The sequence below is a fragment of the Taurulus bubalis genome (genome assembly GCF_910589615.1).
Source record: "Taurulus bubalis genome assembly, chromosome: 18".
NCBI classification, from domain to species: domain Eukaryota; kingdom Metazoa; phylum Chordata; class Actinopteri; order Perciformes; family Cottidae; genus Taurulus; species Taurulus bubalis.
Window position 1 is genome coordinate 8,715,200 of NC_136606.1, and position 17,229 is coordinate 8,732,428.

The window sequence follows — 17,229 nt, forward strand, 5'->3', positions numbered from 1 at the left end:
GCTCAAACAGACACAGGCAGTTAGGTACAGGCATATTTCACATGCCGGTGAAAGTGTTTGTTGTTAGTTTTATCAGGGTTATCACATCTGAGGACTTTGGTGTTCAAGTTGCAGGTCCAGCAGAAAAAAAGATTTGATAAACCGTTTTCATTTGGTGGCCGTGTTTTCCGTTTTTGTGAAATGTAGCTTTTTCATTTTCCCTGCTGTAATGAGTTCCCCTCTCTCTTTGCTTGATTTCAGGCCTGCTGGCTCGAGGTTGCACACAAACACCAAGAAGAGGGAACATGACTCACTGGCCTCTACCGGAGACCGGCACGGGGCAGCTGTGCCAACCTCGCCCCTGCCTGCCGCTTTAGAAGCTACCCCGGTACATCATGACGGAGAGGCATTGAGGTTTGCTCCCCGACGATCGTCTCAATACCTCTCCTCCTCCCCAATCCCTCAACAACCCCCGCCTCGTCCCCATCATGCTGCGCTTCCTGCCTCTCAAACTTGGCCGCCTGTACCGCTGTCTGAAGCTCTTATTCGTCGTGGGGTTGTTTGTCATCTTGTTGATGAACACCCACAACCTGTTCGCCTCCTTCCAGAAGAATGAGCTCACCGACAGACGCTTCATCAACCTCAACAAGTGTCCCGCCTGCTTTGGCACCAGCTGGTGCCGCAAGTTCATGAACGGCCAGGTGTCCTTTGAAACCTGGGGTCGCCTACGATTCCTAGACGTTTTCAACGTCAAGAACGTTTACTTTGCTCAGTACGGCGAGCCCAGGGAGGGCACCCGGCGCGTGGTGCTCAAACGGCTCGGCTCCAACCAGGAGCTGGCTGAGATAGACCAGAAAATTTGCAAGCGGGCCACAGGCAGGCCCCGCTGTGACCTCATCCAGGCAATGTACAAGACTGAGTTTGCCCGGATCAACGGCGACGTTCGCCTGCTCACCCCAGAGGTGGTGGAGGGCTGGTCGGACCTGGTGCACTGCCCCTCTCAGAGGCTGCTGGACCGCGTGGTCCGCAGGTATGCTGAGACCAAAGACTCGGGCAGCTTTCTGCTAAAGAACCTCAAAGACACGGAGAGAATGCAGCTGCTCATGACCTTGGCATTCAACCCGGAGCCACTCGTACTACAGGTTTGTTTTTAATCTTTGTTTCACTGTTGTGTGTTTTCAGGACAGACGCCCTTTTAATGCAACATGTGTGAGATGTGCTATTTTATGCTTTTTAAGGCTATTTCCTATGTCTTGTTGATGGATGTTTGACTATTACTGTCTTTTATTAAGATGCAATATCTTCTTCAAAGAGGTATCAGTCAGCTGATCTGTGGCCCCAGGTGTTTTCAGAGTTGTTGATAAGGCACGGCTCCTGGATTACCTTTGCTACAAAGAGGATAAGAGCATCAGTAAGCAAGCCAGGGTGTTGGCCCACAAAGCCCCCAGTAAATTACAGGGTGGGAATCCTCCTCTTCCATAGATCTGAGACGAGCCATTACACCCCTTCCTAAACTCTAGGCTACATCGAGACTACGCGGCCGCTATCTGGAGCACGCATATTCCTCTGCTTAGAATAGAGAAGGGTTTAAGAGCTGTGGCCTCCCAAAAGATGAGAGATTTTTGCTGGCGGCAATACTGCATATTTAACACTATGTAGGGCAGTTTTGAATTATTCAAGAATGCATCCTTTAAATGGTCCGAGTTGTTTTTAATTATAATATACGTCTGTGTCCACTGGACTCTCTTCATTTGTGGGAGACGGCACGTGGAGGAATCTTTTACGGGCCTGCTGACTGGTATTAATACCAATACATCTTCCAAAATAAAAGCTTTAAAACAATGACTTAGTCAAAATCAACTTGAACAAATGGACAAAAAAAACAAGACATTGTTGTCTTGAAGTGTTTCGTCTTGATGAGACTCTGACAGCTTGCACATTTCATTTTTCACACAGCTGAACTAATAATAATAAAAATAATGCGCTGCGAGATTAGAAATCTTTAAGGTGACAGTAAATCATACAAAAACGGTGCCTGGCTCGAACGTAATTGTCTTGCTTTGACGCAGTGAAAGTACGACATCTCTATACTGTCATCCTGCATGTCGGAGCAGCCATACCGTATATCATATATGTCTGCATTCCTTTTGCTCACTGATTTACCGCCGGCCAATCAATTTCAATCTGGCATTGGCCGTGTCCGAACAACAATGGTCAAGGCCCGTGTAGACATTCAATAACTTATGCAGGCCAAGCACCTCCAGGCATTTCCGAGGACAAAAGGCGAGTTCGGCCTTTTATTCCGGTTGATCCATAAAATCTGATTAGCCTTTGGGGTCACTTGCCCTCACCCCTTTCTACTCTTTTCTTTCTCATTTTGCCTTTTCCTCTTTGTGTCATTCTCTGCTATATTTCCCCCATCCGTTTGTGTGTGTGCTCCACAAACTGCGACCAGATAATTCCATCAGTGTTTGTAACGGTATTATCTCCCAGTTCAGAGGCTTTGATGAATCACCCCACCTCCCCCATACTCATCTCGCACTTAGTTTAGACACCAACACATGATGCGTGCGCATCCCGCTCCCCGCACCGCGTTGCCTTCGCATGTTTACAGGGACTCATGAATTGTTGATCCTGTGCTGAACTTGTGAACTTGTGAAAGGAAGAAGCGCAGGTTCCGTGTACGCACTAGACCAGGGGTAACCGGCTGTGGGCACGGATTATGTGGATGGGTAATACAGTATACACAGAAATGTGGCAGATATCTCAGAGAATCACAGCGCCTGACTGTTCGTCAGCATCACTGAACTCAAAAGGTGAGGAGAAAAATTTGCCGAGAGACCTCTGTACACAAGGTTGGGCAGCAGTAGACCATAAAGAATGAATGGCGTCTATAGAGATTGAATAAGAGACGTGCTTTACTATAACAGCATGTTCTCCTTTTCGCCCGTGAGGAGAGTGCTACTGTGTGGGGGACTGGCTTCAACAAAAGGTAGAGGAATGTGGGTTTTAGGACCAGTCATTTAATGAAACCTGATCTCAGTTTGCCTTCTTGTCAGGCGATGTTTCATTTTCCTTCACTGTAGTCAAACACATCTTCAGCAAGCTGGAGCGGTCAGTATCACTTGGATGTATAATACGTGTTCTATATTTAGTGTAAATGATTTCCTACTGTCATTAGTTATTTTGTGGTTTGGGATTTATTTTTCCAACTCACTCTCTTCCTCTGGCTTTATACAGTTGGATAATGTCAATAACGCTTCTGCTGTCTGCTCAGTGAGCTGCACTCTCTTCCGTTTCCAGTCTTGAAGCCACAGGCAGTAAATCGGCCCTGTTTCACTATGAGAAGCCAGACCTTCTTTGTCAGTGGGAAACAATCTGCTGTGGTGTTTAGGGTCTGTCAAACAATACGTTTTCTGTGTGATCCGCGGTACACAAGTGTGTATGTATGTATGTGTATATATGTGTATATATATATATATATATATATATATATATATATACACACACACACACACACACACACACACACACACACACACACACACACACACACACACACACACACACACACACACACACACACACACTGTGCCCCTCATTGTCCAATGAGGGGCATCTTTATCTTTTGCCCGGAGAGGTTTTTTCGATCTCAGTAATACATGTAATTGTATCAAGGGGTTTTCTCTTTGCCAGTCAGAGAAATTACATGACACTGTTTAATTTTCACCCCTCATTTGACAGTAACTTGGTTTGCATGAACACTGAGCAATTAATTCTTCTCGATTTCCCCGACTAGAACCTTATTTGCCATCCTCGGCTTCTCCCCTTTCGGCTATGTGACTCACTGATTCATCAGGTGATGGTTGTGTTTGATGAAGTACATCTGGCGCAGCCTTAAATTAGTTTGATTCAGCCTAGCCCTCCTTTCCAAATCATTAAGCTTGGTGAGTTAGCCAGGAGCATGTGATTGCGCTCCCACTCTTTTTGGTCCTCAGCCCTGTCTTGCTCAGTGAAGCTGAGAATAGGATGTGACAGGCCTGTGGGGTTAACTCAGTCATCTCCTCCAGACTCAAATCTGTGCTCTCCCAGACGGCCCTCTTCCTCTTTTTGTTTCCCTCTCTCCCCGCCTCCCACAAACCCACCACCTCGTTCAACACACGCCCTCACCTGACACAAAGACAGTCGTCAGAAGGCACCAACCTTTTGCGCAACACCGTCTCCACCCCAAACACAGGCATCTTGACACTGATACTATATCGGAGGAGAGGCAAAAGAGAGAGATTAAATGGCTGACCTTATCGCCGCTTCCTCCGCACATCTTTGACAGCTGCATTTTAACGCAAATGTGAAGTAAACATTCCCAGCGCTTTGAGCAACACACTAGCAGCTTGTTTGGATTTTCTAAAAGGGGGGGAGGTGCGGGATGCCTCTTTGGTATGCTATGATTTAATGAGGCTCTGCATAATCTATTACGATGCTCATCCACTTTGGGAAATGAAGCCAAAGTAAATGGTATAAATTCAGGGCGTTTCTTGGCACAAAGTGAAGCAAAAGGTGTAAACTCGACTGTGACCTACTGAACCTTGCTTTTTATTTATTTAGATGAAAATAAATAAATTCATGTCATAAGCAGGTGTGCAACATACAAAGTAAACAGTTACATTAAAATGATGAACGCTTGTTTTTAAAATATGCTGGATAAAATATGCATTTAAAAAAAAAAATGAAAATCTAATTCATTGCAATAAAACAGCTCAGCAATACACCTTTTCATGAAGATTTTCGGAGACCATGCATGTAGTGTTTGGCCGTGTTGTATTGGAATGCGTAAAACAACAAAAATGGGGTTTATATTGGGGAAATATGAGAAAAAAGCAAATGTGAAATGAGACATTTGCAAGGTAACTAGATGGATCACAAAATAATGAGAAAAAAAGAAGAAAAAAATCTCCTTATTGCCCACCTGCACGAAATTTCAGCCTTTTTATATCGTCTATGCAGGAAAATCTCTGCAGTTGTATGGTCTGACTTTCTGGGTCATGCCTCTTTTACAAAGAGGATCAAAGCCTGTTTTGTTTTTAGTTTGATTTATTTCTTTTCATTTAATCACAGACACTGCATGCTATCCCGGCTTAAGTGAGAGGCTTCTGTCTCTAAGGCCGGCTCAGTGGCTGAGGTCCACCGGTAAATAGTATTTAAGTTGCTAGTCTGTGATTAGAACCTTTTGTTTTTGGGTCTGGGGGATTGTGACGCTCTTAGCACATAAGAGAGGAGGTTGTGTACGCCGCTTAACCCTGCTTCAAGTGCTCCCAAACCCCCTTTCATTATTCGTATAGGCCTTTGTGTACAGACTGAATCCTGTTAGGATAAGACAGGGAGTTATCTGGGCCCGACTCCCCTCTCTTGGCTGCCCTTGCTGGATGGAGGCCCTGGTGGAAAGGGGAGAAGAGGAGGAGAGGAGTAGAGGGGGGGTGTTGTACAAACCAGAGCCTTGTGGTGTTTTCCTCCATTTGAATGAGCCAGACTGCTTGTGTTACCATAATCCTTTCTCTCTTTCTCCAGCTCTCCAAACACACACACACTCATGTGTGTGTGTATGTATGTATGTATATATATATATATATATATATATATATATACACAAAATTACGCATGCATGACAGCTGTGTTTGGTTAGTTAAATGCCTGTGGCTGAACCCCCCCCCCCCCCCCCCCCCCCCCCCCACACCTCCCCTCACCCCACCCACCAGCTCCTTTTTTAGATTTTACCCCCATCAGCCTACCCCAAGCTTCTTAGAGTTACAGCATGAACACCAATCTACCTCTTGCCCAGATCCCGAAGACGCAGTTCTGCAACGCTGGAGAGTCGAAGCACATTCACAACTCTCCCCGGGCCCCTTAAAATGGCCAATATGGATCGGGAACAAGTGGTTCTTTACTGTGTGCGGTGTCCTCTGGAGAGCCGCGAGCTTAATGTAAAGCAAGATTATGCTTTTTAGCACACCAGCTTGTCTGCAGTTATAAAGCCGCCCGCTGCATTAAAGCGTCTGGCACCTACCTAGCTCCTGTCAGAGAAAATATGAGGGGTTTGGGATGCACTGAAGTATCTTCACGTCTCGAGCCTTTTCACCCTTGCAAGTGGGAAAAACAACTTTATTTAAACTGGTAGCGTAGCTATTTTGGAACAAGCTGGAGGCTGTCACTTCCTATTATATTAATTAAAGTATTTTCTAGCGTTTAGAGACGTAATTGCACTTTGTAGGGGGACTTCTCAGTTTGCCCTGTTCTGCAGAGAGTGCCGGGTCAGTGGCGGCAGGCTCCCTGCTCTCGACGCCCCCCCCACCCGGCTGCCCCCCGAGATAATTGGCGCCTGATCTGAAATACACAACCCTTGATGTAGGCCTCAAACCCACAATCCTCAGGTCTGGGGCCAAGCTTCACTTGGGTTCCTCCCGAGCCGTGTGGGCGGCAATACCACCTAGACTGAGTCAACACTACTGCCTATGACTTAATACATTCCTCGTTTTCCAGTGGTGGGGATTTATGAGGTGGCTCTGTGCGCAGTAGCTCGGGTTCAGGTCAGCAAGGGGCTTTCCCGCGAGCGGCCGAGTGTATACGAGCGACCCCGAGCAGCACTGCCATGTGCTCTCATTCCTCTTCCTGCTCTCATTCTCTCACTTTCTCTCTCTATAAAGTGAATGCTTGCAGAACTCAAAGACCGAGCTAACCCATTTCTATCACTGAACAGCAGAGCTCACTGAATCATGTGCATGTTCCTTCACGCTGCATAAGCCGACTGTACACTGTCTTATTTGGTCTGTCTACCTGACCTCTTGGTTTAGATTTCTCATCTGAGCTCGATGTTCATGCACATACACACACACACCCAGCAGTCCTTTCTTGTTTCAGTCCTCCTCCCTTAACGATTTTCCTGTTTCCCAAGACTGCTGCCAGCTCTACAGACTGTGACTTTGCACTCTTTGAACCGCATGTCTGGTAAAGAAAGGGGCAGGGCATATTCTAAATTCAGATACAGTCTCTACTCTACTTTCTCCTCCACAGACATACACACATAGGTCCCTCTCTGACGAGGCATTTCCTGGCTTCTGTATCAGGGAACGGACAGTATCGCTGCCCCGTATTGCAGGTTTTGGGGTTGAAACAAAGAGAGAGAGAGATGGAGAGAGGGGACAAACAGGGTGAGGAGGAGAAGCAGCAGGAGACGAGAGCAGAGGAGAAGAAAGGGATAGCGCCATGTGTGCCAGGATGAGGAGTTAGCACCGGCTCCCCTGTGGGGCCTGAGCTCTCGCTGTGAACTAACCAACTGGATTTTATACTTAAATGGCCAGCAAAATGCCAGACGGGGTTTGCCACACATCCTCCAGACAAGAGGTTAACAGGAGAGCTGCACAGAAAAGCAACATTTTAAGTCCAGCTTGGCAGCCTTTGCCTTGCATAGCAGATGTGACCCCTTCTTAACGCTAAGCCCCTTTTTGATAAACGGGCTGTATAATGTTAATTTTACCGCATCAGGATTGAAAGTGTGTGGGGTGGTGGTTCTTTTTGTTGTTGCTTTTGTTGTGTCTCACTTAATGCGTCCGTCCGCAATGCTTTCTCAACTTTAGCGTTTGAACCCCGAGACTCTCCCAGAGTCCTGTCCCAACTTGTTTACAATGAAGCAGTGCAATTTTGCCCGGGACAGAAAATGTTGAGAATTTACACCACACCCTGCTCAGGGCTTTAACAAGCTGCACACATGAAACACCTCCGTGGCAAACTACTCATTTCCTTTTTGCTGTAAGTAGTTGTGGTTGCAGGATGAAGGCAACTGGTTTCCTTTCAATCTTGCATTTATAAACACCGCTCTGTGTGTGTGTGTGTGTGTGTGTGTGTGTGTGTGTGTGTGTGTGTGTGTGTGTGTGATGGACCAGTGTTCTTTGCACACCGGCCAAGGCAATATCTTGGGAGCCGTTCGTGTTTACTCGGCCCCTGAATAGAGGTTGTTATCAGCCCTGGTCACGTTGCATGTTCTCATTCACATGCACTTCGATACAGTTTCACATGGACACACGCATACACGCACAAAGAGCCTCTCTCTCTCTCTCACTCACACTCACACACACACCCACGCCCTCCCCCGAGTAGCCCAGTAGAAGGGCATGCCTTTGTCAGCAGATGTCAGGACGCAGGTGTGTGTTCCTGTGCCTCTCGCTCCATTCGTTTCATCCTCTCCTCCAGAGGCTGCCCATTTGTCTGTGGCCCTGTTTCATTTCAGCCCACTCCAATCCCCCCCCCCAAGAGGATGCCAGTGTGTCTGTTGTAATAGTAGTAGTCCATGCTACTGAAGTGCACCGGTACAACCTTTAAGATTAAATTAGTCAGACGAAGGCTCAGAAGTCACTGGGAGGTCGCCTGTAATGAGTCAATTCTGTTTTGGTCTGTTTTCTACCCCGGCTTTCATTGTCTCCAGGGTCAGGCTCATTATTTCTGTAACACTGAGAGAAATTCTAGTGTATGGAAAAATAAGAAAGAGCATTTGGCTCCAGGTTTTCGAGTTAAAGGTTTTACTAAGTAGGAGATAACAGGTTTTTTATCCCACGACAGGAACAAGAAGTGATAAGACCTTTTTTAAAGCAGTAAAAGCCGCTGAGATGTGACATTGGCAGTTCTGCACCTTCAGCATTTTTCAATAGCTCAATATCATCAGAGGCGAAATTCACTACCTGTGCAGTCCTCGCACATACAGTACCTCCCCAAATTCAGCTCTGAGAGTGCAGTGGGTGTAGCATTGGGCTGGGCTTTCCAATTTATTTCGCCCCCCTCCCTCAACGCCTCATTGCAGACGTTAATGACTTCTGCAGAGTAACCGTTTAAAGAGCGCTAAGGGAGAATGATTGGTTGGACACGTAGAGTATTTATCAAGCTTTGCAATAGGAGTTTGAATCCGAAGCTCAGGTGCCCACTTCCATGCGGCTGCTTACACTGTTCAGTAGTTTCCACCTATAGACTTATTGCATATGAAACTTTGGCTCATGAAAATGGGTATGAGTTGTCAGGGCCTCCGGTAATTGACGGAGCGCAATGATCCCGTCATCGCAGTGAATGAGCGACATCTATGTTAAGACCCGCGGACGAGGGCTGGACAGACATGAAGGCGTTCTCATAACAGCCGTTGACAGTAGCTGAAAGTAGCCTTAGGGCATTCATCCTTTTCCTCCCTCCCATCAGCCCCCCCCATCTGCCGTCGCTCTACTTTTGCTCCCATTCAGGCTGCGACCTGACAACAAAGAGAGAGATGTGTTTAGCAGGCAGGTCTTTGCTGGTTTATTCCTCCTGTCCACTGGAGCGGAGCAGTGAAAGACACTCTGTTTGTCTCTTCTGTTTGCTGTCTCCGTCGTATTCTCTCCTTCCTCCTCCTCCTTCTCTCTGTCTATCCCCACCACCTCCTCCCCTTCCCCAACATTTATCCATCCGCCCTGCAGGGGTGAGAGGGAGGATGGTGTTTTACAAAGCAGGTTTAGCCGTAACATTGGACAGGCTAAGTTTTGTCAACAAGACCCAGAGCCGCTTAGATTTGCAGCAGCATAAAGCGATCGGAGGTTTGAATCTGGGTCAAAGGGAAGCGGGACTAATAGGGATGTGCTACCAACTGATCCAGCTTCAACCTAATCTTTTTATATACCAACTTCAGAAATTAGAAAGCCATTTTAGATATTTAGCCTGTTAATTCTCTAATCCTAAAATCTCTCGTGTAGGAATGCCCAGTGGCTTGCAACGTGCCAGTAGCCTGGGATTGTTTCCTTTCCAGCCAGTACTCCGTGTTTGGGAGAGCAGTCGCTATTATACTTTTTGTTTCTTCGTGTCGGTGGATTTTCTTCACTTGTGAGACATGTCTTCTTCCTCAGATTCCCCTTCCTGTCAGGTTTGCTATATCAGAAAATGAGCTATGCTATTAAGTGAGGAGTTTTTTTGGAGGGGAAGGTGGGATGAGTCATTGCCAAGTCTAAGGATGACGGGCACAGACAGACGGACAGGCTGCTGGAAGCCAGTAGTGCTTCCTCAACAGACTTTTTGTCTGGCCCACAATTGATTGGGTCACCTCTGGGGAACGGGCACCGACCAAGACTGCATTGTTTGCAACTTATCAATGTCCTCCCCTCTTGGTGGTGGATCTTTCTTAAGACTGATGGGAACAGGAGCTACGCCTATGCTATAGATTTACACCACACACTGTAAGGGTCTGCCTCTCTGTGTAAAAAGGCTGTGAGTCATAGTTGCATCAAGAGCTTGAATGTTCACCCTTTTAAGATTCATTCAAAGTTGTTTGTCCAGTCAAGGACCCCCTCGCAAGGCATCCTCAGCCTTCATTGCGTTCAGCTTGTTGCACCTTGTTCGGTAGCGCGGAATGGATCCGTACCTTCGGCCTTCGATGCGCTTGGCAAATTACAGCCTAGTCGAGGGATGTATTAAAGGAGGTGAAGAACAGCGCAGTTTGTGGAGCCCCTGAAGTGAACCTTCAATTTGCTGCATTCGCTCACGGTTTCTTTGTCAGTCACCCCCTCTGTGCCACATGTTCTATGTGGCACAGGTCCAGCTGTTGTATTTGAGATATAGCAGCTGCATGGCCGGGGGGGGATTAAAATGTGTGTTTTTAAATAATTTGTATTTCATTCAAATTTAAAGGGAGTTAGGCCATCCATGCATATGTAAACACCCCCTCCTCTGGACATAGATCGAAAGCTGGTGAAGTATTGAATTACCACACATGTAAAATGAGACGCAGCAGTCGTAGTAGTTCACACCTCACCTACAGCGCCACGGTGCGTTGCCTGCCATATCTCTGATGCAATCAGGTTTTAGAGAGGGAGGGTTACTGAGGCTCCTGTGAAATGTGAGCACTCGTGATTCTTTCTGTGTTGCTGCTGCCTGCCAGAAACGGCAGCCTAGGAGAGATTTGTTACATAGGAATTGTGGGCTATCATTAAGCTAACATATGGCTGGGGGTTTATTGTAAAAGATAGAGGCCTATGGCAGAGGGGGTTTATTGTAAAAGATGGGAGCTTCTCACTTGCGGCGAAACCAGTGTGGGCTGCAAAAAAGGGGGATTTCATCTCTTCCCCCCCATCCCCCGTCTGGCAATAAAATGGACCGGAGAAAAGAAAGTGATGTATGGAAAGTGTGAGACACCTGAGCTCATAAAGAGAGATGGAAGCAGTAAACATACAGAATCAAGTCCCTCAGCAGCCGAGCACGCTTCCCAAATGCAGCGGCTTCACACCCAACTCATTTAAGTTGCTGGTATATGTGTGTGTTTGCCCGTGCAGACGTTACCGCTTGACTTTGAGTGATTGCAGATGATGGTGCGTATATGCCTGTTTTTTGTTTGACCTCGATAAAGGGGGGTACATCTGAGAGGGATTAGGGGTTTGTGCAGCAGCAGTGATTCAACTTCCTGCTTGCGGTATTACCTTATTATTAATCAGTTTGAACCTCTCAATACATTTCATTTCTTGTCGGCATGCCCAAACTGCGTCAACACGGTTAGCCAACATCATGCAGCATTTCAAATCACCCCGCTGCTGTATCACAACACATGAGGCTTTCCTGCTAACTGCTGCTACCACAAATCACCTCCTATCACTTCTGGAAGCACTGCAGCGTACATCAGCTCATAGCTGTAGGTCTCTAACACAAACTGGCTCTTTTCTTTTATTAAATTTAATCCGTTATACCCAGTGCAGGCTCCGTTTCACGTGATCCTTTGGCAGATTTTCAACTATTGTGCTTAGAATTGTGGATCAAAAATTACCCACGGCAGCACATGGCAACTTTGTGTTTTGATGTCTGGAATTTTTTTCTTTTGTCTCTTTATTCAGAGACTGGTTTCTGTGCAAATCAAACAAATAGTTTTTGACAGCCGGAAGGTTCTTGCAATTTATTTGTTTAGCCTTTGCTTTTAAAAGCCAATGGGGTGTTTCAGTTTTTCTTTCAGCCAACTGTACATTACGCAGCCTGATGTCTTTTATCTATGTAAAAACCAAAACATTTGTGTTTTCCCACCCCCCAGAGCTTTCCGTCAGATGAAGGGTGGCCGTTCGCCAAGTACCTGGGAGCGTGTGGGCGCATGGTAGCTGTCAACTACGTGGGCGAGGAGCTGTGGAGCTTCTACAACGCGCCCTGGGAGAAGAGGGTAGACTTGGCCCGCCAGCTCATGGACATTGCCGAGCAGCTCACCAACAACGACTTTGAGTTCGCCCTCTACCTGCTCGATGTCAGCTTTGATAACTTTGCGGTCGGCCCACGCGACGGGAAGGTCATCGTCGTTGATGCCGAGAACGTTCTTGTGGCGGACAAAAGGCTGATCAAGCAGAGTAAGTGCCATTACCCGAACACATGGGCTCTCTGTACGTGGGGGTGTATATCCCACTATAGCTAATTCCACCAGTTGCTATGACAATTCCATACCTATAGCCATTATTACTCCTGGAGCTACAATTTAACAGTATTTATAATTACACTCAAGACTATGTCGCTCTCAAATTGTGGTGACGTAATTGGTGTTTGTTTACTTGTAAAGATCGGTGCTTCTCTGAAACTCAAGGTGATAATTAGCCATAAATTGAATTCGTGACATGTCTACTCATGCAGCGGCGGTTCTTCCTCTTCAACCGGTTATCACAGAGCTCCTCAAAAGCCAACGTGTGACTCAAACACTGCTCACACACAGCCTGAAGAATGCGCTGCACTCTGTGTCAACACGACCAAATGGAGCTCATGAGGCAGTGACAAAGGTTGGAGGAAAAGGTCTCGAGGGACAGTTGGCTGAGGGCAACTTTGCGAACGCTCGGAGCTTCCTCTCTTCTTAGAGTACACTTCTTTAGCACCCCCTTGTTCCTCCGACACACTCGTCCCCATCAAAGCGAAGATAGTTCAGATAACAAGCCATCTCCGCTGCCCTAGTTTTTTTTGGCCTCTCAGAATAAACCTCATAATGAGGACAGAGAGCGCTATACATCACACACTCAATGTGGCTGTTTTCTACCCCTCAGTCCTCCTTCCTGGGGCTACTTCAAAGAGAGGGACGACCACCCAGTCAGGGTCTTAGATGTATCCCTTCCCGCAGAAATCCTATTAAAGTGATAAACTGTTGTGTCGCAAGGTGTTGAGGTTCCGCCATTGTGCCCTGTGACAGATATGCACTATTGTGTGTGTGTGTCTCTGTGTGTGTGTGTGTGTGTGTGTCTGTCTGTCGTTTTCTTTTTTTTAGTTGGTGGAGATGTATTGTGATGAATTTATCCTGAGATTAAGTTCCACTTTGCCAAATTGCAAGCTTTGACACCAGAAAACCAGCGAGGTACTCCAATGTGCCCTGTAGTTTTTTCCCCCTTGAGTTTGAAGTCGATATCCTGTCCAATTATTGTGGTGCGTGTACATTCACCTTTATTGCTAATAGCTGCAATTTCCCACCCTGTCCCAGTAGCCCTCTGCAAGTCCCGGAGCACAATCCAGGTTGAGACTCCCTTTGTCTCGCCGACACATTTAGAGCCTGACGTCTCAAGCTGCTTACCCCGGCCATTCAGAGTGTAATCCTCAAGAGTGTTTACTTGCGTCTCGCGTGTTTATGTGTCTGATCTTTCTGTGTGTGTGTGTGTGTGTGTGTGTGTGTGTGTGTGTGTGTGTGTGTGTGTGTGTGTGTGTGTGTGTGTGTGTGTGTGTGTGTGTGTGTGTGTGTGTGTGTGTGTGTGTGTGTGCGCACGCCAAGTGCCGATCCACAGCATGAAGAAGAGGGATGACGGCGGTAATGAGCATTACGAGGTTAGGGCCATGTGTCGGACAGCAGCCGGAAATAGGCGCGGTAACCTCCCCAGAGGCGCCACAAACCGAGAATCGTATCCCTCCAATTAGATTCTGAGATTGAAAGCAAGCGGAAGAGTATGTTTCGCATCTCATCGGTCCAAACGGGGTCCCATTGATTCGCGAGTCAAACGCGCAGAAAGTCGCCCGCCGCCCCGCCCGCTCGTTAGGGGCGTCCATATTGATGCGCCGGATTTTTCGGCTAGATAAAGAGCATGCCGTGTTCAAGTTATGTGTGTTTGCACAAAAGGAGCCATTCCCCATCATTGAGTTTATAATGTTTGACGATAGTTTCATCCTTAGTATTTTTTTGGAAACTCATGCTGTATAATGTAACACCCACTTCACTCACTCACAGTCTATTCTCTCCCAGACTGGATCGCTCCCTGGCACACATACCCACACACGTATGCAACACACACACGCATACAATCTGTTTCTCTCACATTCAATAATGCACTTTAACACAGGCATGCATTGTTTAAACCGGCTCGAACTCTTGAATGCCACTAGTAAGGCCACGCTAACGAGCATTTCAGGCCCGATGTCCCATCTCGGTGTCACCCTGGGAAGGCGGGGGAGTGAGGTGAATGCAAGTCCGACCGCAGCTCCTTAACATGGACGGTGCAGGAGACGGAAGAGGCTCGGCGGCCTGCCTCATCCGCTGCTCTCCCACTTATTTGAATTGGAAATAATGCTGTTTGCTTTGGAAATGTTCAAGCTTTGTTGCGCTCAGGGAAGTAAGAGAACAGAAGGGGATTCGGGTGCAAATAAAAAGGCCATAGACTTCTTTTAGCCTTTAGCCGAGTCGCAGTTTTTTTGTGTTTTTTGCCGTGCTCCTCGTTGTCCTTGAGTATGAACTATCTCCTCCCTGCTTGTTCTCCTTAGTCGTTCTTTCTGTGTGTGCGTGTGTCCGTCAGTACAAATACGGGACACTCTCCCGATGCCACCTGTCAATCAGTGCTGAGGTGTGATGCACGGCTCGCTCAGAAACATTAATTGCTTTCAGCTCACCTTGCTGCTTGTACAGCTTTATATGCGTGTGTGTGTGTGCGCGTAGCGATCCATCTCCATCACCCTCACTGATTGAGGTTGATGTGCCCCTCATCTTCGCGGGGCCACAGGGGCCCCTTGCTAGCAGCGCTGGATGTTTGATTGAGTTATTCTGATGAGCCGTAGGAGAAGTGCATTACAACGCTGATGCACTGATTATGCGTTTGCATCCTCTGGGTCCACTGCCTCCCCAACAATGTTATTGATCTGCTTTTTAATGCACAAACCAATAGCTCTCTCATCATTCCAGGTTATTTCCTGGGCTCCCTCTGTTCCCATCACAATTCTCCAAAGAGAAAAAGCAATGTGAAATGAGCTGGAGAAAGGGTTTTATTTGCTCAATAAATCTGGAAAGTGTTTCATTTCTGTCAAATGAAACTTTAGATTGTAGAGTTGTTTGGCTGTGTGCTTTGAGAAAGAATTTCATGTTTGTGCCAGTGGGTTGTCAAATATTGCAACTCTGCCCTGTCGGATTCTGGTCAGGTTGATTTCTTGGCAAATAATTTGAACAATATTTTCCTATGGAGTCAAACTGTGGTAATCTCTTCAAATCAGTTGTCCTTCAAATTTCTTATGTATAGGTGCTCCACAGTTTATTAATAACTGTTCAATCTGAGACGCCAGATATGTAAACTTCAGGCTGGTTGGAGCTCCTAAACTCTATGCAAAAATGATATATATAAATAATTGAATGCATATTGCTCTGTGATTTTAAAAAAAACATTTAGGCGGTTTGGTTTTCATCAGACCAAACCTATTACATATTCACCTGATGAAGGCTGTAAGAAAAAAGCGTATGACCCAATCAATGCTTTATTTTTATATATTATAAATATATAATATATATAAAAAAAAAATTTTTTTAAATGAATGTTATGCACCGAAGTACTACGTTAATATTGACTGTTTTATGACCACTGTGTTTTTATTGCAGTGTGTCACTTTACTGCTTCTGTCTCCCTGCAGACAAGCCGGAGAGCTTCGACGTGTGGTACGAGAGCCGCTTTGAGGAGTGCGACAGGGAGGCCTGCCTGTCTTTCTCCAAGGACTCTCTGTGCAACAGGGTCACAGTGGACCACAACTACTATGCCGTGTGCCAGAACCTGCTGTCACGGTACGCTACATGGCGGGGCACCACTGGAGGCCTCCTCCATGACCCCCCTGCCCATATAGCCAAAGATGGACAACTCTTGACCCTGTTGGACGAGTGCACCAGACCCCAAAAGCGCTACGGCCGCTTTCAGGCGGCCAAGGAACTGCGTGAATACCTCACACAGCTAGCTGCCGCTTCCTCCTCTGTCACGGCCAGGTAATGAATGGAGTCGGCGTTAGCCGGACGCACTGAGAGACTGGATCCTGAACTCTTTATCTCCGAACTCTTGAGACCCTGGTTCTTGTACATGATGTCATTCGTTCCTCTTTGCCCACCGGAGCAGGATGGTGTTCGAGGTCTTGCATCAGGAAGTGTAAGAATCAAAACTTGAAAGCAGATTTGTTGAAGCTCTAGCTCTTAACTTGTCTTTGCTCCTGTGAGAAAGAGGGGTGGGGCACCAAGAGATTCTGGTTAGAACCAGGATGGAGAGGGAACCGCTCCTCCCCCCCAGGTGGGCTGCCATCCTTGGGGCGAGGCCGAGAAAAGGCTCTGGTAAACGCCCCCTGCACTGGACTCAGGCTACCGCAAACCAGAGCATCCAAGCAACGAGAGCAGCACAGCACAGCCCTGACCCCATCCCTCCTCCTCAATCCATCAGAACTGTTGTGTTTTGTAACATTAAATCTTAACACCCGTTTCATTTTGCCCCCAGGATTTTTTTTTGTTTCATTTTATTCAGGGCTGAATTTAAGTACATTGGTGCGTTTACATTTTTGCTGTGCCATGGCTTTTTTTTTCTCTCTCTATCTGTAGCATGGCTGCAGGGAAGGCGGAGGTAGCATGAATCTCCTACTGTCAGGCAGCAGGGAAGGCCAAGCTACAGCAGGTAGAGAGGAGAGGCGGGAAGGGAGGAGGGGGTTGGTTTACATGCAGGAGAAAAAGAAAACCCTTGACGGCGATACAAGTCTAATTTCCTGCTACTCCAATCAATCACTTGATTTCCAGGATTGTGGCAATCATCTTTTTTGTGTTTTTTTTTTGTTGTTTTTTTTTTCAATTGGAATGAGACAGCTGCACATAGGAAATGGAAGGGAATAATTGGACAGTGGTGGTCGGTCCCTTGATGCAGATGTGCCTATACCAAAGAGGCTATATGTAATATTAAGTACCATGAGCAGTACAGAGTGACGGCACCTTTCCCTCCAGTTGTTCCCCAATAGAGCTGTCCAAAGGAGCCGTAATGTGTA

The 17,229-nt window shown here is 46.8% G+C and overlaps 1 protein-coding gene across 1 annotated transcript; it reads left to right on the top strand.

Annotated features, from left to right (window-relative positions):
• Window positions 1-467: 467 nt before the first annotated feature.
• dipk2ab (divergent protein kinase domain 2Ab) lies at window positions 468-16,826 on the top strand (the record flags this gene model as incomplete). The annotated part of the gene is made up of 4 exons (XM_079233955.1): window positions 468-1,121; window positions 12,050-12,353; window positions 15,856-16,198; window positions 16,796-16,826. 4 exons carry the CDS (start codon window positions 468-470, stop codon window positions 16,824-16,826), a joined length of 1,332 nt encoding a protein of 443 aa, XP_079090081.1.
• Window positions 16,827-17,229: the final 403 nt, after the last annotated feature.